At 45.4% G+C, this 22133-nt stretch overlaps 9 protein-coding genes across 9 annotated transcripts; 6 read left to right on the forward strand and 3 right to left on the reverse strand.

Annotated features, from left to right (window-relative positions):
* Positions 1-3956: 3956 nt before the first annotated feature.
* On the forward strand, positions 3957-4184 carry DACRYDRAFT_54426 (uncharacterized protein; the record flags this gene model as incomplete). Its single annotated transcript, XM_040775253.1, has 1 exon — positions 3957-4184. The coding sequence occupies one exon, from the start codon at positions 3957-3959 to the stop codon at positions 4182-4184; it is 228 nt and encodes a 75-aa protein (XP_040627167.1).
* A 614-nt stretch (positions 4185-4798) lies between these two features.
* On the forward strand, positions 4799-5110 carry DACRYDRAFT_35909 (uncharacterized protein; the record flags this gene model as incomplete). Its single annotated transcript, XM_040774400.1, has 2 exons — positions 4799-4941; positions 5044-5110. Coding segments are annotated over 2 exons (210 nt in total), but the record flags the coding sequence as incomplete, so codon positions are not given.
* A 1506-nt stretch (positions 5111-6616) lies between these two features.
* On the forward strand, positions 6617-7009 carry DACRYDRAFT_54510 (uncharacterized protein; the record flags this gene model as incomplete). Its single annotated transcript, XM_040775266.1, is given in 2 exon segments — positions 6617-6782; positions 6795-7009. Coding segments are annotated over 2 exon segments (381 nt in total), but the record flags the coding sequence as incomplete, so codon positions are not given.
* A 91-nt stretch (positions 7010-7100) lies between these two features.
* Positions 7101-7325, forward strand: DACRYDRAFT_34470 (uncharacterized protein; the record flags this gene model as incomplete). The annotated part of the gene is made up of 1 exon (XM_040774380.1): positions 7101-7325. A coding segment is annotated over one exon (225 nt), but the record flags the coding sequence as incomplete, so codon positions are not given.
* A 75-nt stretch (positions 7326-7400) lies between these two features.
* On the forward strand, positions 7401-7649 carry DACRYDRAFT_54520 (uncharacterized protein; the record flags this gene model as incomplete). Its single annotated transcript, XM_040775268.1, has 1 exon — positions 7401-7649. The coding sequence occupies one exon, from the start codon at positions 7401-7403 to the stop codon at positions 7647-7649; it is 249 nt and encodes an 82-aa protein (XP_040627171.1).
* Positions 7650-13272: 5623 nt separating this feature from the next.
* Positions 13273-13509, reverse strand: DACRYDRAFT_54697 (uncharacterized protein; the record flags this gene model as incomplete). The annotated part of the gene is made up of 1 exon (XM_040775279.1): positions 13273-13509. A coding segment is annotated over one exon (237 nt), but the record flags the coding sequence as incomplete, so codon positions are not given.
* A 144-nt stretch (positions 13510-13653) lies between these two features.
* Positions 13654-13908, reverse strand: DACRYDRAFT_54508 (uncharacterized protein; the record flags this gene model as incomplete). The annotated part of the gene is made up of 1 exon (XM_040775265.1): positions 13654-13908. A coding segment is annotated over one exon (255 nt), but the record flags the coding sequence as incomplete, so codon positions are not given.
* Positions 13909-14277: 369 nt separating this feature from the next.
* DACRYDRAFT_54632 (uncharacterized protein) lies at positions 14278-14679 on the reverse strand (the record flags this gene model as incomplete). The annotated part of the gene is made up of 1 exon (XM_040775278.1): positions 14278-14679. The coding sequence occupies one exon, from the start codon at positions 14677-14679 to the stop codon at positions 14278-14280; it is 402 nt and encodes a 133-aa protein (XP_040627174.1).
* Positions 14680-19915: 5236 nt separating this feature from the next.
* Positions 19916-20158, forward strand: DACRYDRAFT_54372 (transposable element Tcb1 transposase; the record flags this gene model as incomplete). Its single annotated transcript, XM_040775248.1, has 1 exon — positions 19916-20158. A coding segment is annotated over one exon (243 nt), but the record flags the coding sequence as incomplete, so codon positions are not given.
* Between the last annotated feature and the right edge of the window lie 1975 nt (positions 20159-22133).

Consider the following 22133-nt stretch of genomic DNA (forward strand, 5'->3'; position numbering starts at 1 on the left):
AGCAGACTTAGTCAGCCTGTGGTGCCCTAACAATAACCCAAGTCCTTGTCAGTGGTCAGACCCTAGCTGCTCACTGTAGCACAGTGATTTAGTCAGCCTGTGTTGCCCTAACAGATGATCTCCTGGATGAGCAGCAGCAGGCTTCTTGGCGGATTAGCATGTGCAAATCCAATCAGTTGAGCCCTGCCCAGATGCAGGATCACAAGTCAGCCTTTGAGCTGAAAGCTCCTTGAGTTATGTCTGAAATGGTTAGCAATCTTCACTTTGCAATCACTCATCTGATCCTCTTCTAGTTCTGGAAGGTCATCAAATCTTTTGTCCTGGTCAAGGAGGACACTGACATGAATAACCCTTCCCGCTGTGGCAAGCATGCTGTCACCCCTCATGTTGATCTTGGCAATAAGATGGACCTCTGCATCCAAGCTGGTTGTGAGCCTTTTGCATTTATGGTGGATCTGGCATGCCCGAAGTTCAAAGTATGAAGCCTCCCTGCATGCATTATGCAAGAGCAGGTTCTCAAGTTGACCAATGAAGAAAGCAGGTGGATTCATGCCAGCCTCAGTGGGTGATTTTCAATCTCAGAGTGCTTGCAGGGAGATCAGCTGGGATTGTTCTTCATGGACAATAGGACTCACAGCTTATTACACCAACTATCTACTATAGATCACCCCTGCTCTGTGTAGACCTCATTAGCTAGCATGATCAAACATTATGGGCAATATTCCAACAAGACATATTGTCTTGTTGCACATAGGACTCAAAAGTGAACAAAAGGACATACCTTTGATAGCACAGTTGTTATCCACAGCTTTCTCCCCCCCTCAACCTCTACTGTGGCTTTTGCAACTACCCCTCCCACACATGGCACCTCTATTATAGTGCTTGGTCCATATTCTGGGTCTTCTTTTAAGTACTTGCCATACTGCCAGCACCCTATCTCCAGCTCTCAACTGACACCAATGTTAGTGCTTGTCCAATATATAGGTTGGGGATTATGGTACCTACAATGGTCTGTACATGTCAATGAGATGGGTGGGCTGTTTGATGGGTTTGAGCCATGGAATGAGCACTAGGAGCCTTGCATGGTCTTGATGGTGCCTGAAGATATGATAAAGCTCCCCAGCCCACGAAATTCCTCTTTCCAAGCACATGAGGATTAACATGTGTGCTGCACATTTGAGTTTTGAGCTTGAATCCAATGTTCAAACACCTCTTCAAATGACATCTCAAACTCAGCCAGATCAGACTATTGGAAGCAAGAAGTGGACCCTAGAACATAGCATTAGGTAATGTAGATTAGACATAGCTTAGTAGTAGTCTGAAGGTCTGAACTGCTCCAAACATATATAAACAGATTTGGATACTGTAGATAGGGACTCTGGGACTCCTTTCCTACTACCCACTACTGCACTCATTCAAGATGGGTGTTCCTCTAACTTACAACTAATACTACTGCTTTACTTTAAAGACACTCCTTGCTCTAGCTCCTTCCTAGACTGATCCGAGCCTCAATTTGACCCCTTCAACTTTTGAATACCTCTTGTTCACCTCACTTGTCCTGTTCCACTCTTCTTCTCTTGTTTGGGCACCCTTCAGATTGCTGCGTCCAGCTTTGGAGACCACACAGGACCTTGGGACTGGTATTTGAGCAGCTCTACCTTAGGAGTCAAGGATCCAATTAGGCTTGTTGTATCTAGTGCTACCTGCTACAAGTACGGGCCATCACTGTTGACTCCCCCTCCAGCGGACCTTCTCCTGATGCCTCATCAGGAGGTGTAGAGTACATTTGGCAACTGACATAGGACTTTTCAAAAAAATTCTGGTTGGGGAGAAAACTTGGGGTTTTCACTTGCAGATTGAGCAGTCTGCCTAAGCAACCATCAAACTGACCACCCAAAGCAGGGCACAGTTCTGAAATCAGAAACTACAACCTCGGCCCTCAGAGTCAACCCCTGCCTGCTCTAAAAATCTGCCTCCATCAGAAAGCTTATCTGACTCATCCAGCAGCCCAAGGCAGACACCATCTACGACTATGGAATCAATCTCAGAAGAAGTCCAACCCACAAGCCTACCCTCAGACATCAAGTTGCTCTTGAAAACCTCACAATCACCATGCCGGATCCAGTGATGCCACTTCAAACAAGCAAGCACACTCCAACACTGCTCTCAGCTCAACCAGAACATGTCATCAGATTTCTCGACAACATGCAACAACTGTGCAAAAGTTGCAAGGTTCTGCAAGAGCAATGGGTAGAATACTGCCTCAAATATGTTGACATGGAAGTTTTTCAAGTATGGGATATGGCAGAAGAAGGTCATGCAGAGAGTCTGAAGTACAATGAGTTCCCAAAGCAGATTCTAGCTTTCTACCCAGGAGCTATGGATTTGAGCTGTCTATATTCAAGACTCAACTTAGAAAAGCTCATTTCAAAGAGTGCAGCCATTCCCAGGGATAGCAGGGCTCAGCTTGGAGAATACCAATGGCAGTTTTGAGAGTATCCCAGTGGCTGGTTTGGAAGGACTACCTCTCGAAGACCAAGCAACAACAGATGTTCATGTGAGGATTCCACTACAAATTTCAGGAGAAACTTCAATCAAGGCTCCTCTCAAAATACCCTGATTCCGTGCTTGATGATCCTTGGCCCTTGGACAATGCAGTTAAGATGGCTGCACTCCTATTGGCAAACACCCTGGCAAGTGGAGAGATTATTTGTCTCAGGCCTGGAATGGTGGCTGTTTTGGTCAAATTGGAAACAGAAGCAGCTCTAGCTCAAATTGAGAATTCAATTCCAAACATCAAGGCAGAAGTGAACCTGAACATGCAGGAATGCATGCTAGAGGCACTTACCAGGCTCAAGGAGAAGTTCAAAATGATGGCAACCAGGGCAATGTACAATACAAACCATTTGAACGACCAGTACCAGAATTTGAATCATAGGCGAGGTGGGAATCAAACTTTGAACAATGACAGGAATGGCCAGAACAGATGCCTATGGTGCAGAGCACCGGACCACTTCATGAGGGAGTGTTCTCTTCTTGAGGAGAGCCTTTGAACCGGTTATGTTATGCCGAACTTGCAGAATAAGATCACTCTTCTGGATGGAGTGCTGATTCCATTGTGGCCTTCCAGGGCACTGAGGGACCGTGTTTGTGCATGGTATGCCAGGAATGTGCCAGCTGCCACAAAAGAGGCCCCAGCTGCGGATACTCAACCAGCCCCAGTTCACATTGTCTAGGTGTTCACAGGAGCCAATGACTTCCTCAGCTTTTCAAAACTGTCATGAGGTTCAGAAGTGAACATGATGGAATCAGCATTGGCAGCATGGGAAGCAGAACTACAGTCAATCATAACATCCCTTGAAACCAGGCTCAAAGAGGCAACTCGGAAACAGGAAGCATACCAAACTGAACCTTATGTTCTGAAGGGCAAAGGGCAAATGGTTGAAATGGAACTACAGGAATTGGAACAGGACACTACACAGGAGGAAGGGCCATCCCATTCAAAGGACCTTCCCAAGGTGGTCAAAAAGGAAATGGACAAGGACATCCACCCTCAAATGCAGTTCTGAGCTCTTGCAGAAAACAATATGATGGTTGAAATGGCTATTTCAAATATAATGAAAAGCCAGGTAACAGTGTCTCTTGAAGAAGCAATGGCCATGTCCCCTCAGATTCGGAAACATCTGTTCCAGCAGATGCAGTCTTGGAAAGTACCTCAAACGGCACCTGTATGAAACACAATGGCCACTATTGAGAAGATTCCAGCTGGAGCAGAGCCAGTAATGCATATGGAGGAGCACAAAAAGCCAACATTTCCTAGAGGTATTATTGCAGCTCCAGAGGTTGTTGGATTGAGAGACGTTTCAGTCAAACTTGGAGATACTGGGTTTTGAACTCTTGGCTGCCTTGATTTGGGATGCTTGCTCATCATTATGCACCACATGGTCTGGCATCACATGGGCTTGGTTTACACTCCTATGGAAAAGGTTCAGATGAGGTTGGCAAATGTAAGCATTAGTAGCACACTGGGATGTGTTCAAAATCTCCGGATAATGGTTGGAAACATCTCCAGACTATTCCAGGTGCATGTCGCCACTATGTTACCAGTTGGACTGCTCCTCGGAAGGCCATTCCTCACCCTGTTCAAGTGTTTGACTCAAGATTTTGAAGATGGGTACCAGTAGATTACCTTCACCTGTCCTACTATGTCAAAGACCGCTGTTGTCACAACTTGTTTGTTGAACCTGCATGCATCTGAAAATTTTCAAGAGTCAAGGAACTGAGTTACACTCGGAGAGACTCCCCTCACAATAGACTTATCATGATGACTCCAAAGCTGAAAGAGCCAGCATGGCAATTTCAAAACTCAAAGGTCAAATCAATACCTGACATCCTGGCCATATGTTACATCAATTTGGAAATTCTAAACTGGCAGTACCAGTACAACCCATACTTCCACAAGCTCCTCTCTCATGCCTACCCCCCAATCCAAGCTCTCACCATTTGAAAATATAAGAAAGTGGCTGACTGTATCAAGCCAGTACCTGCTGCACACCCCAAAGAACTGAAGATAAACTGTCATTTCCTGTCCAATCTGTTAGACCAGTTAGAACCATTACCAGTCCGACTGCCTGATTTTGTTCCAGGCGCTTGGCTTACAAAAGAGCATTTTGAAGTGCTCAAAATCAACAAGTTGAAATTCCTTCTCCCCAAAGAGGAGAAGCTCGCAGCCTGGGTGCTGAAAAAGCACAAATATGCATTTTTGTGGGCCGAGTCAGAAATTGGATGATTTTGAGCTGACTATTTTGATCCAGTTATTTTTCCAACAGTTGAGCATGTTCCGTGGCAGGAATGGAATATTCCAGTGCTGCCCGCCCTTATGGAAGATGTGATTAAAGTTCTCTGCGCCAAGGTAGCCACAGGCACCTTTGAATGCTCTCAGTCCACATATTGATCTCGCTGGTTTGTCATTCAAAAGAAGAATGGAGAACTGTGGCCCCTCATAGATGCCTGGCCCTTAAACCAAGTCATGATATGAAGCAGCACAGTTCCCCCATTGACAGAACACATCCTGGAAGACTTTGGATCAAGAAGATGCTATGGACTTCTAGACTTCTTTCAAGGATTCAAACAGCACCCTGTCACTTTGAGTTCAAGGGACTACACTTTGTTTCAGTCTCCCATTGGCCCACTCTGGTATACCATTGCACCCATGGGCACCCACAACATGCCAGGCATCATGCAGAACAACATCAACTTCATTTTCCAGGACAAAATTCCTCACCTGACCACCCCGTTCATTGACAATATCGGAGTAAAAAGCCCCAAGACTTGATATGAAAAGGCCAACAGAGCATTTGAAACAATCCCAGGCAATCCCGGCATTCAACATTTTGTTTTTGAACACCTCAGCAACATGCACCAAATCATCCAGCAAGCCAAACATGCGGGAGGAACCTTCTCCAGACCAAAAGTACAATTGTGAGTCCTGGAAATCATACTCCTTGGCTACAGGTGTTGCTATGAAGGCCAAGCTCCAGACCTGTCAAAAGTTCAAAAACTTACCAAATGGAAGCTGCCATGTGAAAACCTCTCGGAATTCAGGGCATTCCTTGGCACAGTAGGCATCATTCAAATTTTCATTGAAGGATTTGCTAGGAAGGCACACCCACTGGAATGTCTGAAATGCAAAGGTGTGCCATTTGAATTCGGACTGGAACAATACAAGGCAGTTTGAGTTCTACAGGAATTGGCAATTGCAGTGGAAATGAACAACATCCTCAAGCCCATCGGCTATAAGAGCAACTGGCATATTACCTTAGCAGTTGACTCTTTGAACATCAGAACTGGTTTTGTTTTGTATCAGAATGATGAGAAAGGAAAGCGCTGTCTGTCACAATTCGGATTGATCAACTGGAACAAAGTCAAAAGCAAGTACTTGCAGCTGAAGCTCAAACTGTATGGTCTCTACCAAGCATTAAAGGGGTTTCAAATCTGGCTTGTAGGTGTTCCGAATTTTGATGTTGAGGTTGATGTAAAATACATCCAAGGAATGTTGAACCACCCAGACATACAGCCAAGCATCATTCTGAACCAGTGGAGCCATTGGATCCATCTTTTCAATTTCAAACTCCACCATGTCCCGGCGGAACAACATACTGCACTGGATGACCTTTCAAGATGACCTGTGGCCTGCCAATCTGATATCAATGACTGTTTCCCCAAATTCAAAGATGACAACACCCTCAGCCTGTCTTACACATTCATATTGGACCAGTCCCTTTGAAGCCCTGTTCCAAATTTTTTGAACCCCCCAGAAGAGGTGTTACCTAGGCTCAAGAAGACAAAGGAGGTAGATGACAAGATCCTAGTGATTTGACCATACCTGAGGAACTTTCAAAGACCTCAAAGCCTAATGGATGCACAGTGGAAGTTGTTTCTAGAAAAAATGTTGCATTACTTCCTTGAAGGCCAGGATGACTCATACAAATGGGACAAAAACAGAGAACATTGGCTCTATATTGAATTCAAAAAGAGGATTAATGTCCTTTGGAACATGCACAATGAGATCAGACACAGGGGCTTTTGAATGGTATACAACCATATTTGACTTTGATTCTTCTGGCCAAACCTGATGGAGGATATAAAATGGTACTTAAGGACATGCAATGAATGCCAACAACAACAGATGAGACACATAGTTATTCTGCCCATGGTACAGACTCTGCAACCACTATTCTTTCAGGCTCACTGTGACATGATGTTCATGCCGCCCTCAAAAAGTTGATACTGAGGAATGAGGTACATTCTGCAAGCTCAGTGTTTGCTCATGCATTGGCTGGGGGACATGATCTGCCAGAAGGAAACAGCCAAGGTCATAGAGGACTTCATCCACAAGAACATCCTCTGTTGTTGGGGTGCTATCAGCAAAATTGTCATGGATAATGGTTCTCCCTGGATCAGTGCTATGAATGCCCTAAAGGAAAAGTACCACTTGAACCACATTTGAATTTTGAGCTACAATTGGAGGGCAAACAGAACCGTCAAACAGAGTCATTGTACAGTTCGAGAATCATATTCATTTGATGTTCAAAGACAAGTCAAAATGGCCCAAAGTGGTTCCAGCTGTATTCTGGGCACAACAAATATGTATTCACAGTGCTACAGGAATGAGTCCTTTTTACATGACTCTTGGAATTCACCCCCTTCTGCTAATGGACATTATAGAGGCAACTTGGCTAGCTCCGCCCCTGGATCAACTCCTGTCACATGCAGACTTAGTGGCATTCTGCACTCAACAACTCCTGAAGAGACCAGAGGACTTAGCGGGAATCAAAAGGAGGATTTTGAAAGCTTGATATGTGAATGCAGAAAGGTTTCAAAAATGATTCAAGAACCTGATGTACAACCATGACTTCAAAACGGGTGATTTAGTCCTCATAAAGAACAGCAGACAGGATGGCCCCCTCTGTGATAAGATGCAGAGTCAATATATGGGACCATATATGGTTGTTAAGCAGAGATCCAGAGGCACATACATAGTAGTAGAGCTCGATGGATCAATATTCCGGCATATGATTGCCAAGTTCAGGGTGATACCCTACCTGGCCCGGAAAGACATGTTGAGCACAGTGGAGACAGTCCTCTGAAATCTCAAAAACATGGACTTTGAAGTGAATGAACCAGACCACAAAGCAGAATTTGAACGTTTGAACAAGGAAGCAGAAGGAGAAGAGGAGGAAAGTGAGAACCAGGAGATAGGTGGAGATGTTGTGGAAGACAGGGACAAAGGAGAAGACTTCAAAGTTTGAGAAGAGGATTTAGACTGGCTTGCCCTCCAATTTGATCTCAGAATGAAGATTTGAACAGTATGCTAGAAAGGAACAACTTCACTATACCTATACCAAGAAGTGTATCTCTGTCAATACAGAATGCATATATATCACACTCATTTCAAACAATCACATGACCATTTTTGTCACTAGTTCTTTCCACTGCACATTAACTAAAGTACATGTCAAAATTGGGATATTTCTATCTACAATCCTGCTCCCTTGATACCTGCCACTACTCCGTATCAACACCTCAAATTGCAACCATCAGACAGTGATATAAAGAAAAATTCTGTTTTTAAAGTCAGCTTGAGCAGATCTGAAATCAAAATCAAGACATGCACACTTGGCTTGCTGCTTGCCCTTGTCTGCCTGGCAGGAGGACTTGCCCTTCTTGCTTGAGTCATCATGACAATGGTGGTAGGCTGCCTGGGCCTTCTCCAAATCTTCATTGACCACTGGGATCAGCTTGCCCCTCTTGACGTGATATATGGCATTGGCGGCCTTGTGAGTGTTCTGAGGTGCAACCATGACTGAGAAGTTGTTGTCATCAAGCTTGCCAGATTTCTTGATGTCAGAGTGAAGCATGCAAAGGCTCTCACTCAAGACAGCATGCGTGACATGGAGGTGTTTGGAGTCATGGATGAGGTGGTGGAGGCACTGCACTGTCCAAAACATGTCAGAAAATGGACCAAAACCGCAACAAAAAGAACTTATGGAAAGTGCCAGAGAACTTCAGGAATGTGGGGGAGTCTGCATCCCTCCATGCCATCTCTGTGCTCACAACTGCATCTGGGATAGTGAACAAGAGTTCACCCTCCATCTTCACGGTACTGGATTTTGCCCTCTTGTTGGGCCTCTTCAAGTCATCACTGGTTATGTTGACTGTTGCCTTGCATTTCGAACCGGCAGCCTTTGAGCCTTCTCTGGCAGTCTCCTTATCTGTTTGAAATCAGTATCAAACTTCAAACAAGCGAGAAAAACACTTACTGTGTGTGTGACAAAGCTACAACTGTAGCCCTTGCACTGGCACAAGTCGCATGAGTGACCAACTTGCTTCAACTCGCCCTTCCAGTCAATGTCTGAGTGATTCCATCCACTGGTGCACCATTGGCCCTCCTGGTTGGAGCCACACATTTTGCACTATGATGGAAGTTAGATAGGATCAAGGCAGATAAGGAAAAGATGCACCAGAATGGGATTCTCATGGAGAACTTGGAACATCTACTTGAAGTTAGAATCGGAACTCAAAAAGGCAAAGGAGAAACACTTATGTTCTTGAATCCTTTCACCTTTGTAAAGTATGAGATCGGTCATACTGGTGACAGGCACATGTCCATGATGGACAGATGGTCCCCATGAAGATGGTCCGGATCAAGCTTTAAAAGGATGTCAGCCAAGATACAAACACCAATTTGAAGACTTACCAAAGCATCAAACTCAGCAGCTGTCCTAGTTGCCTTAGTTGCACCCTCAAGGGCTTCCAGCATGTGGGACTGGAAGACCTAGAACAAGTCAGCAAGTCAAAGGCCAGCAATTTGAAATGACTTACACCATTGGGTATGGGCAGTGGATCCAGCTTGGCTTCCACAGCAAGAGCCAGGAGAGCTGCACTGAGCTTGTTTTCTTGGCGCCTTGATGGCCTTCTTTGAATCGTTGGGAACAGGAGTCGTTTTGACCATGGACAGAGATTTTGGGGGCAAAGGAGGCAGAGAAGCAGTGGCAGAGACAGAGACCCTCGAATGGGAGCACCAAGTTGGGATCTCCACAACAACAGTTGTCTTTGGAAGAGCCAGGATGGAAGCCAGCTTTATGGGCAAATGCATTGGGGTTGCCTTCTTGGGTGAGGGAATCAGAGTCACCACCTTTGGAACAGGAAGTGATGGACTCCCTTCAAGACTGGCCCTGCCATGTGTCTGCATGGTGCATAGGTGTTGCACCTGCTCAGCTGCAGACAGAGAATTCTAAGCCTCCTCCTTGGCTTCGATTGCCGCTTCGAGGTTCTTGTCTGGCTGTTTGAGCATCAGTCAGCAGGTTTGAAACGGGAAAGAATGCTCTGTGCACCTCCTTGTTACCAGCCAGAGTGGCCCCAAGCTCTGTCTGATGCCTGAGGGCCCAAGTATCAAAGGGAGGTTTGTTGTCCCTCCCCACCACAGCCTTCCAATCCCCCTCTACCCACTCCTCAAACGGCAAGTACACTGGCCCTCCATGCACCATCAACTTCACAACAAGTTGGTTCCCCTGCAGGATAATTAGAAAAAAGAAACCAGGAAAGGGAAAATACATGAACCATTCTTGCATGCCATTGTGTCTGGAACGTGGGACCCATGAACAATGCTGCAGTCAAAGGCACAGCCTGCCAATATTTTTTCCTATTGTGTCTCAAAATGTACTTGACAAGCTCAATCTACCAAAGAAGTTACATACAAAGTTCAAAAATGAGCAGGAAGGCTTATCCGGAACTCAGACACTCCACCATTCGCTCTCCAGGCATTGACATCTGTGCCAAAGGGAGGGATCATGGCGAGAATCTTGGAGAGGCCCTTCCTGGGCTGTTCCTGTCAGAACCATGTCAGCAATGAAGTGCATATATGCAGTCAAATCTTGATCCGTGTGGATGACCTGGTTGAAGAGACTCTTGATTTTGGAGTCCAGGTCTTTGAAGGGGGCATGGATGCCATCTTTGAGGGCATCACCTTCACAGATGCCGACTTCACATTTGAGGCTGGGCAATCAGCCACAGGCTCTGGCTCGGGCATCTATGCAAAAGTTAGCAGAGGAAAAGACACAAAGGAACAAAGAAGGGACACACAGCAGGGGGATCCTCCTTCTCGAGGTTGGTCAACTTGTTGTGTGAGGACTCCACCAACTCCTTTGACTGAGTCTTCTTACGGGAGGCCTTCTGAGCCCTCAAACCTTCTTTTTGTATCTGCAGCAGAAGGCTTCTTGCTTGAAGAAGCCTTGGACTTCGCCTTGGATGACAAAGGCTTCTTGCTGGAGGCAGCCCTAGTGCTGGAGGGAGCCATAGAAAAGTCAAGTGTGAAGAAAGGAAGGTGTTAGGATGGTGGTGGGCAGAGACAGAAAATTTATAAGGCAGCAGCATATGAAAGGACCTGCTGCACCTCTCTTTATATGCCGGGTCAAAATAGGTCCTGTCAAGGAAGTTCAAAGGCCCAAGATTTAGACCACACTTCCTTGGTGACTGAATGGCCTTTGTGTGTAGGCCCTGACCCAAACAAAGCCTGCACCACCATATTGCCATCCACCACTGCTTGAAATGCCACCTCAAACCACCAATCCAAACCACCCCCCCACTGTGATACATCAGGCTATTCCAGAACATTGCTCAACAATGGTCATGTGACTGAGGACAGTCAGTGAGTAAGTCCCCTGTGAGATGTACTGCACATTCCAGTTTTGAGCTTGAATCCAACCTTCAAAAGCCTCTTCAAATGACACCTTGAACTTGGCTGGACCAGACTATTGGAAGCAAGAAGTGGAGCCTATACATAGCATTAGGTAATGTAGATTAGATATAGATTAGTAGTAGTCCAAAGGTCTGAACTGCCCCAAACATATATAGGCAGATTTGGGTACTTCAGATAGGGTCTCTCAGACTCCTCTCTTACTAGCCACTACTGCACTCATTCAAGACGGGTGTCTCTCTAACTTACAACTAATACTACTGCTTTACTTTAAAGTTGCTCCTTGCTCTAGTTCCCTCTTAGACTGATTTGAGCCTCAATTCGACTGCTTGACCTTCAGAAGCCACCTTTGTTCACCTCATATGGCTTGTTCCCCTTCCACTCCTTGTTTGGACTCCCTTTGGACTGCTGCAACAGGCCTCGGAGCTCACACAAGACTCTTTGGATTGGCATTCAAATGGCTCTATCATAGGAGACCACAATTTGATTTGGTCCAATTTTGTCTAGTACTATCTACTACAATGTATGGGCCACCACTGTTGACTCCCCCTCCAGTGGACCTTCTCCTGACACCTCATTGGGAGGTGTAGAGTACATTTCAAAAAGAGGATCAATGTTCTTTGGAACATGCATGACGAGATTGGACACAGGGGCTTTCGAATGGTATACAACCACATTTGACTTTGGTTCTTCTGGCCAAACTTGATGGATGACACAAAACAGTACCTAAGGACATGTGACAAATGCCAACAACAACAGATGAGACATGTGATTATTCTGCCCATGGTACAGACTCCACAACCATTGTTCTTTTGAGCTCATTGCGACACAATGTTCATGCCACCTTCAAAAGGCTGATACCAAGGAATGAGGTACATTCTGCAAGCTCAGTGTTCACTTATGCACTGGCCAGAGTACATGATCTGCCAGAAGGAAATGGCCGAGGTCATAGAGGATTTCATTCATAAGAATATCCTCTGTTGTTGGGGTGCTATCAGCGAAATTGTCACAGACAATGGTTCTCCTTGGATCAGTGCTATGAAGTCTCTCAAGGAAAAGTACCACTTGAATGTGTAGATGGAGCAGCTGCCATATGATTCAACTAGTGGTTCAGAAAGTGGAGGGAGGGCTGAGTCCCAAATTGTTATGCTGTTCAGCAGCTGTAGGTCCAAAACAGGTTGTAGAGATCCATCTTTTTTCAGGATGCAGAACCAGTGGGATGGTATGAGGATTGGGAGGGTTCATAAATTCCTGCATTTAGTTTGTCCTGTAGTGCCTTGAGGACCTTGGGTAATAGAGTCGGGGGCACCAGAATATTCTTCTGTTGCCAGGGTATGTGTTTGATCATTGGAATTTGGACTGGGTCAAAGTAGTTGCTGCGAAATAGTCCCATTTTTTGCTCATTCCAAGCAAAAGCCTTTTCATGGGTATGGAGAACCCAGGCCATGAGTTTTTTCTTCTTTGGGCCAAAGGGCTGGCTTTTGTTTGATGTTGTTTTGATAGAGGATGTATCCAACACCAATATTTGAGGAGTCCACCATGAGGATAATCTGGCATTTGCTTTCATAGTTGATGGGACAGAGGAGACCATCCTGACATGCATCTGCTTTTAACTGGTCAAAAGCAGCTTGGTGCTTGGGGCCCCAGGTGAATATCGTGCCCTTGCATTTGAGATGTTCCAAGGGGCAGGCCTTCATAGCAAATTTTTTTATGAATATTTGGAGGATGCTGAGAGTACCCAGGAATGCTCGAACTTCTGTGAGGGATTTGCATGGTTGCCAGTCCTGGATTTTCACCACCTTGGAAGGCTTGGGCTGTCAGCCTGCATAGGTACAATGTTGTCCAAGGATAATGACTTCAGGTGCAGCTATTACCACTCTTGGACCACTGAAAGTGCCACCAGAATGTTCAATGCAGGTCAGGATTTGATTTATGGCTTCCATGTGTTCCCACATAAAATGACAAATACCCTTATTTTGGGGGTGCCGTTCAAAATCACTGCCAGGGAGTTTGTATCACATTGGTGGGCCGTGGATGGGGATGTCGTCAACAAAGGGAATCATATATTCAGGGATTTTGTTGTGGAGGAGGAAGGTGACATCCTTGTGCATGATCTGGATGCTGTTTGTTCCACACATCTGATTTTGGGTGCTGTGAAGGGAACCTTTGAGGGATTGGAAAGTCGTGAGATCCCAACTTTCCAGATGAAGGAGGTGTTGTTCAAAGCCACAAAAGAAGTTGAAAAGCATGTAGATGGATCATCTGCCATAAGATTTGATGAGGGGTTCAGCAAGCAGTGGAAAGGCCAAGTCCCAAATTGTTATGCTGTTGAGCAGTTGCAGGTCCAAAACAGGTCATAGGGAGCTGTCTTTCTTCAGAATGCAGAACCAGCAGGATCAGTAGGAGGATTGGGAGGGTTTGTATATTCCTGCATTTAGCTTGTCTTGCAAGGCCTTCAAGACCTTTGGCAGTAAAGCGGGAGGCACCGGAATATTCTTCTGTTGCCAGGGTATATGTTCAATCATCGGAATTTGGACTGGGTCGAAGTAATCACTGTGAAATAAACCCATTTCTTGCTCATTCCAAGCGAACACTTTTTTGTGGGTATGAAGGACCCATGCCACAAGGTTTTCTTCTTTGGGCCAAAGGAATCTGTATTTGTTGATGTTCAGTTCTTTGAATCATTCCAGAGTGAGCCATTTTCTGGGGATAAAGGTTAGTGGGGTATCAGGGAGTAGGGGAAGCATAGTAAGAGGGTCAGAGGGAAAGCATCTCCATATTTTTACACTTTCCAGTGTCATTGTTGAGACAGGTTTCACACATCTGTCTGCGGGTTTGTATTTTTGGGCTGCATATACAGGATGGGTATCGTTGGGTATGGTATCCAAATCTGGGGTGTCTATCTGAGAGCTGTTATTCAAGATCAAGTGCCAATTAATTGAGGGGGTCTGTGCCATCTTCTGGTTGCCAGTGAAGATGGTCCCAAATCGAAAATCCTGGGCCACTCGTTTTCTTCCCATTCAGTGCAATTGGGTCCACAGGTTTATGGTCTGGTGGGAATTTGAACATGTGATCTGTATCTTCTGTTTTCTGCTTGTATAATCCTGAGTGATGCAAGAGGCAAGGACATGGAATGGGCAACTGAGGAGCAGGTGGAAAGGCAGGTTTGGGAGGATGAAAGCCTGTACATAGAAGTTGAGACCAGAGATGCCAATGCGTAAATTTGGGATGTGTCCAAGAAGTTGACTGACCAAATCATTTGCAGATTCCATGCACTGTCCTTTTATTGGGGTGTATGCAAGTCTGATTTGTTTGCAGCACTGTTCACTGATGCTGACAATGCCAGAGCAGCCATTGAGGATGCAGGGCACAGGGGTGTCATAGTTGCCGATTAAACATTGGATCTGCCAGAGGGGCACCATGTCTTTGTTGACTAACAATCTGTCCATGTCTTCCGAAATGCCTTCTATCTGGTAGATTGGAGCCTTGCCGTCTTGTACCTTGGTGACCTGTATTACATCTGGAATAACCAGTTTCTTGCTGTAGGCTTCCTTGAGCACCTTGTTAAACACAGGACATGCCAAGGCCAGGACCTTGCTGGGAACTTGAACTGGAGTGTCTGCAAGAGTAACAGCCAGTGCCTGCAAAATGGTCTTGTCTTCTGCATTTTCGGCACACTTGGTACGGGGCTTCGGCAGGTCTGGGATAGCATCCAGTTTCTCCAGTTCATCCACTCATATGCCAGCAAAGTGTGCAGTACTATGATGCATGCCTGCATCCGATTTCTCTTTTCTAGCTGCTGGTGTGTAGACTTCAGAGACCTTAACCGCTTTTCCTGTGGATGCTGCATGCCTTTTCTTGAGTTGTTTTGCTTTGGCCATGAGCACCTTGATCTCCTCATCGTTCCATTCAACTGTGTCATCCTGGTTTTTGGCAAGGAGGTGCAGTACCAAGTGATCCACCATTACTTCAGGAGAGACCACTGAGCTTGTCTCTGAGTCGGCTTTTGAGCCTTGGAGAAGTACTTGAGATTTTGATGGTCAGTTAGGATTTCAAATGGCTCTGATGTCCCTTTGAGAAAGTGTCTCCACTCATCAAGAGCCCAGATGATTGCAAGAAGCTCCTTATCATGGCTCTTGTGGTTGCATTTGACATCTGAGAGGCTTTTCGACATGAATGCCACTGGGTGCCATTTCTCATCTTCCCTGATCTGGGAGAGGACTGCCCAGATGCATAATCGGATGCATCAGCTTCCAGCTGAAATGGGTGGTTGTCCTGAGCAAGAGCCAATATTGGGGCCCATGTGTTTGCCAATTTCAGGCTTTCAAATGCTGATTGTTCAAGACTGCCCCACTGCCAAGATTGATTCTTTTTTGTAGGATTGTGCAAGGGTCAGGCCATATTTGAGAAGTCACATATGAATCAAAGGTAGAAGTTGCAGAAACTGATGAAACTTTGCATCGTAGTCACATTCCCTGGTGTGGGCCAGTCTGCAACCCCTGCAATCTTGACCAGATCCATCTTGACATGGCCCTTTGAGATAACAAGACCAAGGTATTTGATCTTCTCACAGTGGAACTAGCATTTCTCAGCCTTGAGATACAGGTGGTGCTTCCTGAGGACCTCGAGGACCTCTCAAGTTGTTCAGTGGTGGGTCAGGATATTGTCAGTGAAGATGAGGATATCATCCATATATACCACCACTCAGCCTTCATTGATGAGGTCTCAGAAGATATTGTTCATCATTGTTTGGAAGGTACTGGGGCAATTGACCAATCCGAAGAACATCACAAGAGGTTTGAACAGCCCATGATTGGTTCAGAATGCTGCTTTCCACTCATCCCCTTCCTTGATCCTGATATTGTTATATCCCCATCTGATATCCAGTTTTGTGAAGTATCATGCCATTTGGAGTTGATTCACCAGGTCCAAGATGAGCAGGATGGGGTATTGATTCTTGATCATGACCTTGTTTAGCTTTTGATAATCCTGAACCAGCCTGAGACTGCCATCCTTCTTCTTGACAAAGAATACTGGGGCACCCATTGGTGATTTCAAAGGTCAAATCCAACCTGTCTTGAGGTTTTCATGCAGGAAGTTGTCCAACTGTTTCTGCTCTGGCAAAGAGAGGGGATACACCTTCGAGCTGCACAATTCACTGCCTGGTTTGAGTTTGATTGCATGGTCCCAGGGCCGAGATTCCAGAAGTCTGTCAAACACTCCTTTGAAAAGATATTGTGGAAAGAGTGGTATTTGGTTGGCACAATTTCTTTGAAACCCCTATGTTCTTCTCGTTTTCCCATATCCTTGGCTGCAAGGCATGCTGAGACACTCTCAGTTGCTCAAACCTGTTGGTGGGGCCCTCTGATCCATTGGATCCATAGCTGATCACCCAAATCCATGATTCTGTTTCCGGGTTTATCATCTTCTGTATCCTCAAGAACAAGTGGTATTGCTTCTCGGTGCTTCCAGTGTAATTGTCTGGCCAATTGCAGTGTTCAAATTCTAAGTGAGCACTCCTTGGGGCATCTCGTCATCAAGACTGTCCCTTTTGCCCAATCAATCTCTGGGTTGTGCCTTGCCAACCATGGAAAGCCTACAATAATAGCCCTTCAGCCCAATCCGGTGACATGAAACACTGCTTGTTCTGAGTGATCACCATATTGGATGATCAACTCTGCAATCTCAGTTATTGCACCAGCTTTGTTTGGTGTTCTGTCAATATTGAAGACTGGGGAGGCTTTTCTGAGTCATATCATGCTGATCTTGTTTTCTCAAACAGATTCTTGGTCCAAGAACAGTCTGGTTGCACTGGAATCAAGGAGAGTAAGAAGGTCAATTTCCCTTCTGGTGTCCAGAGTCTGGAGTTGGATGTCAATCTTGAGTTCTCAGTGTCATCCTTCAGGGTATCATGCCAATGCTGCCTTGGCAGGATGCTCATCTCATTGCACTATCAAGAGTTGATGGGGAAGGTTGGAACCAATCATGGTATCAGAGGAAACAATATTCATTGAAGGGTTCAAGATCTTCCTATTTGACATCTTGATGGTATCAGTCAGGCAGTTTGTGCTACATTCTGCTGACCTTTTCAAAACTCCAATGCATCTCAAGGTGTCTCTGAGTTTGCATCGGTTTGGTTGTGCATATCAAAGGTTTCCAGAACTGTGACCGTGGCCAACTCTTCATGGATGGCTTCTCAAATTAAATTGAGATCAAGGCCTCGGACATGTCTCAATGGTTTGGGGCAGTCTCAACTGATGTGGCCCAGTTTTTGGCAGTTGTAGCATCAGATTGTGCTACAATCATGTTGAGACTTATTGATCTCCATGGGCACCCCAGGGTGGAGTTCCTTGGTTTTCTTTGAGATGGTTGGGATTGCAGTTGCCAATTGCAAGACTGGCTGGTTGTGGGCCCACCTTGTAGTTTGCATGGGGATCAACCAGGTTGTGGTCCCCTTTTGGTGTGCTTCAAGTTTCTGCCACTGCTGATCAAATCTTGAGGCATAGTCATACCAGCCTTGCAGTGTATCGGGCATCTCAGCCAAAGAGTAGATCTTATTGACCATGGATTGGTGGAGACCAGGTTCAAACTTCTCAATTAGGGCAATATCATTGTAGCCACTATGAGATGCTGCTTCTTTGAAGGCTGAGATATACTCATCAGCTGAGAGCTTGTCCTGTCACAGGTTCTTGAGTTTCTGATGTGCTGAGTTGCCAGGATCAGGATCCAAGAAGGTCTTTTGAAAGTCCTCAAGAAAGAGTTTCCAGGTCTCATAAGCTGGCCCTTCCTCTTTCACCAGTTTTGCTGTGTTGTTGTCCACCTTCCAGTCTGCCCATTCACCAGCAAGCCCAGATTTCATGTATGAGAGGGAGAACAATATGTTCCTTGTCAGGGGGGAATTCAGAAGGATGAGAGTGAATATACAGTTTGATTTGTTGGATAAATGTAGCAGTTTTTGCATGAGAGCCATTGAACTCATTGGGAGTTGCAACCTTTGGCCCTTTTGAGGTGCGAGAGGCCTGGTCTGCAGTAACCCCTTGGAGTGTTGCAATCTCCATCATGTGGCCTTTGATTGGCTTGCAACAGATTGTTGCAAGAATGGGATGGTCATGGGTTTGGTGGGCCTTTGGGAAGGTTCAGCTCCAGGTGGAGCATTCCAGTGTTGTTGCTCATAGTGTTTTGGTATATCAAGTGATATCATTGGCAGGGTGGGTGTTATCAAGATCTGATCTTCTGTCAGGGCACACAATACCAGACATGAGGCTGCCATCGATATGACCAGAAAGGGTCAATAGAGGATGTGTTGAGGGTTGAGAGAGTGACACCACCAGGCCAAGATATCACAAGACTAGGCTGGCAGATATCGTCAGATAATGATGGTGTGAACAGAGGTCAAGAGAAGTATCGAGAGGAGCACTAGGATATTGAGAGCACAAGCTGACAGTATTGTCCAGTTTGCTCAAGAAGATAAGTTCGATGAGATATCAATGCCTAGTTTGACTACACAAGTATTGTGGAGGATCCTAAGAGATCAGATCTAAGGACAAAATGACAAAAGGGGACGAGACTATCTATGATAGCCACGGAAACAATCTAAAGAAGGTGGCTGAAAACTGTACAGCAGGGATTACCTTAGGGCAGGGTCCTAAGGACTTAGAGGATTCAACTCAGCCATTGATATCATGTGAGATGGTCAAGATGTTTCTCTTGGTCCTTTGATCTGTATTGTGGGTTTGAGATGATCATGATATTTCAAAATTAGGTGATCCCTGACATGATGTTCTCTGACCCATATATTAATACCTTCATATCACTATGCCCAGTATAACTTGAGATGGTTATGACTGAATCTGCTCATGCTGCACTCCCCCCAGACCAAAAAGCAACAATGCCCACAACCCCCACAAAGCAATGTGCCATATGGGTCCTCTGGAATGCTGGTAAAACCTGGCCCTATACTGCAGCAGAGCTTGATCAGAGCATTTGAACATGTCAGCACTGGTACTATGCAATCTGAGACCAGCAAAGAAGCATATACTTGCCTATACATGGTCATGGGTGCAAAAACCTCCTTACTCCAGCAGATGTGGACCTGGCTGTCCAAGGCATTGATGGAGGTGATTTCACTGATGCAAGTGATTGCTGCCAAAAGCTCTTTCCCTGGGTCAGTGTCCATACAGTGTGTCATGCACTTTCTCAAGCTAGTCTGAAGCATCAAGTGGCTGCTGGAAAGCCTTATCTCAAAACAGAGAATGCAGAGATCTGCCTTCAGTGGGCAAAGGAGAGGGAACATTGGATGGTAGAGGACTGGAAGCAGGTGGTGTTCTCATATGAGTCAGCAGTCAGTATGTGGGGATTTTTTGGGCATTGCTGGGTTAGGAGGAGGGTGGGGGAGAGATATATGCCAGGGAAGACATGGCACCTAGTGAGACACCCAAAGAAAGTCTTTGTAGACTGCTGCATTCTCTGTGATAGGAGGGTCAGCTTCATCACTTTGAGGGAAAGATAAACTGGGAAAAGTACATCTGTGCTGTTGACCAGGGCTATCTTCCAGCTCTTGTGGACTGCTACAAGGCCACCACTGACTTCATCTATCAGCATGACAATGATAAAAAGAGCAAAACTCCCAGTATCTTTAAATAGCTTGACCATCATGAAATTTACCTCATGGAATGGCCTCCATACTCCCCAGACCTCACTCCTATTGAAAATCTATGGTATCAACTCAGGGCTCAACTCCTGAAGAGATGTCCAATGCCTACAACACTGAATGGAGTGTGGGAAGCAATTTCAGAGGAGTGGGACTGGACCCGAAGGGAATATATTGAGAGGCTATATGAATCCATGCCTTATTGCATTGCTGCATGCATTGCCAACAATGGTTGGCATACCAAATATTGAACATTATCATCTTCACTTCGATTTTTATGTAAGACACATATGCAGTTAACTTTGTAGATTGTTGTCAAATGCACATGGTCAAATAAATGAGTGGAAATGTTGGATGCACAAGGGACTGTGACTGTGAGGGCACACAGTCAAGCAAGGCTGCTGACTATAACCTGACAAGATGACAAGATTAACAGTAAGACCAAACACCCTATATTGATAGGGGTATCAGTGGATATCACAGTGGATTTGAGAGGGTTCAGAAAGTGAAGCAGAATTTGGTATGATTTGGGAAGAGTTTCAGTGAGATGAAATGACTAGGCCTATCTCTACAAGACTGTGGAGATTCTTCAGAGATCATATCTAACAAGAATAGTACTACCCTACTACTGCTTATACTCATAGGGCATGGTATGTGCACATGGAAATTTTACCTCAATTAGGGCTGGCTTTACTGATTCATGCAAGTTGGCATCTGTCAGTCCTTGTGTTTGGTATTCGGAGCTGGCTCAGTGTGGAGACCCTTGCCTGTGTTGTCAAAGTCCAATAGTCACTGAGTGGATCAAATTGAGTTTGAATGTACCAAATGTGCAGTCAAAACTGGGAGTCCCCTGACATGGGGTTAGCCAGGTGCTATGCTATTGGAAGTCAGTATGTATAAATCAGAAGTCAGTCTCAGAATCAGTCAATCAAGATAAGTCAAGTCAAGTCTTTCTGCCAGTATAGGATAATTGGATCTGTATAAGCACTTGCAGAAAAGGGGAAGATAAGCCAAGTACAGCAGTTTCTATATGCTACTTATACTACTACTCAAGGCTGTGTGAAACACCCCTTGTATCCAGGTGCAGTGCCAGGGCTGGGGTTGGCATGCCAAATATTGGAGGAGTGGAGCTCATTGCAGGGCCCATCATTCCCATTGCAGGGGTCCATTGTACTGGTTGCAAGGGTCCATAGTGCTGTGCACTGGTTGGCTGGGCTCCAAATAACTGTGGGAATGTTGGCCTGACACAGCCCACTGAAGGCAGGGTTGTTCAGCAGTAGAGCAGAGTCAATGATGACTGGGGAAGTGTACTCTACACCTCCCAATGAGGTATCAGGAGAAGGTCTGCTGGAGGGGGAGTTGACTATAGTGGCCTGTACTCTGTAGTAGTTAGAACTAGATATAGCCAAGGTCAAATCAAAGGTTGACTCCAAAGGTAGAACAACACAAAGGCCAATTCAAAGGTCCTGTGTGCTCTCTGAAGCCCAATGCAGCAATCCAATGGGAATCCGAATGAGAGGGGTCAGAGGAAAGAGTCAAAAGGGGAAAACAAGTGTTGTCTTCTCTGGTCAAGAGCTTGAAACAAGGCTCGGATCAGTCCTAGTAGGGGATAGAATAAAGAGAGACTGTAGGGTAAACCAATAGTTATTAGGTGTAAGATAAAGATCACCCACTTGAACAAGTGAAGTAGAAGTAAGTCAGAGAAAGGAGTCCAAGTGTCCCTATCCAAAGTATCTGAATCCTCCTATATATGTTTGGAGTGGTTCGGACCTTCAGACTACTACTAATTTATGTCTACTCTATATTACCTAATGCTATGTCTTGGGTCCACTTCTTGCTTCCAATAGTCTGGTCCGGCTGAGTTTGACATGTCATTTGAAGAGGTGTTTGAAGGTCAGATTCAAACTTGAAACTTGAATCTGCAGCACACTATAATGTTTTTTATCATCAATCAGGTTGATGTGGTGATTAACTTCCCTCAGAGGAGGGAGCTGTTGTGGGATCTCACCTGTGAGATCCTCGATTTTACAGATAAGAGTCTTTCTTATCTTTTGCAACATTTCCTCCCCATAGGAAGATAGTGCTTCCCTAGTGCCCTTTGGGGCTTGGGGAGTAGATGCTCATGCAGTGAGCACATGTTTGACCCCAGTTTGGTCGGGTTCTTGACTTCTCTTCTGGAAGCTAGTTTTGTCTTTGGGATGCTGTCCCATATTCCCACAGACAATG

Source organism: Dacryopinax primogenitus, assembly GCF_000292625.1.
Source record: "Dacryopinax primogenitus strain DJM-731 SS1 chromosome Unknown DACRYscaffold_13, whole genome shotgun sequence".
In the NCBI taxonomy this organism is placed as follows: Eukaryota; Fungi; Basidiomycota; class Dacrymycetes; order Dacrymycetales; family Dacrymycetaceae; genus Dacryopinax; species Dacryopinax primogenitus.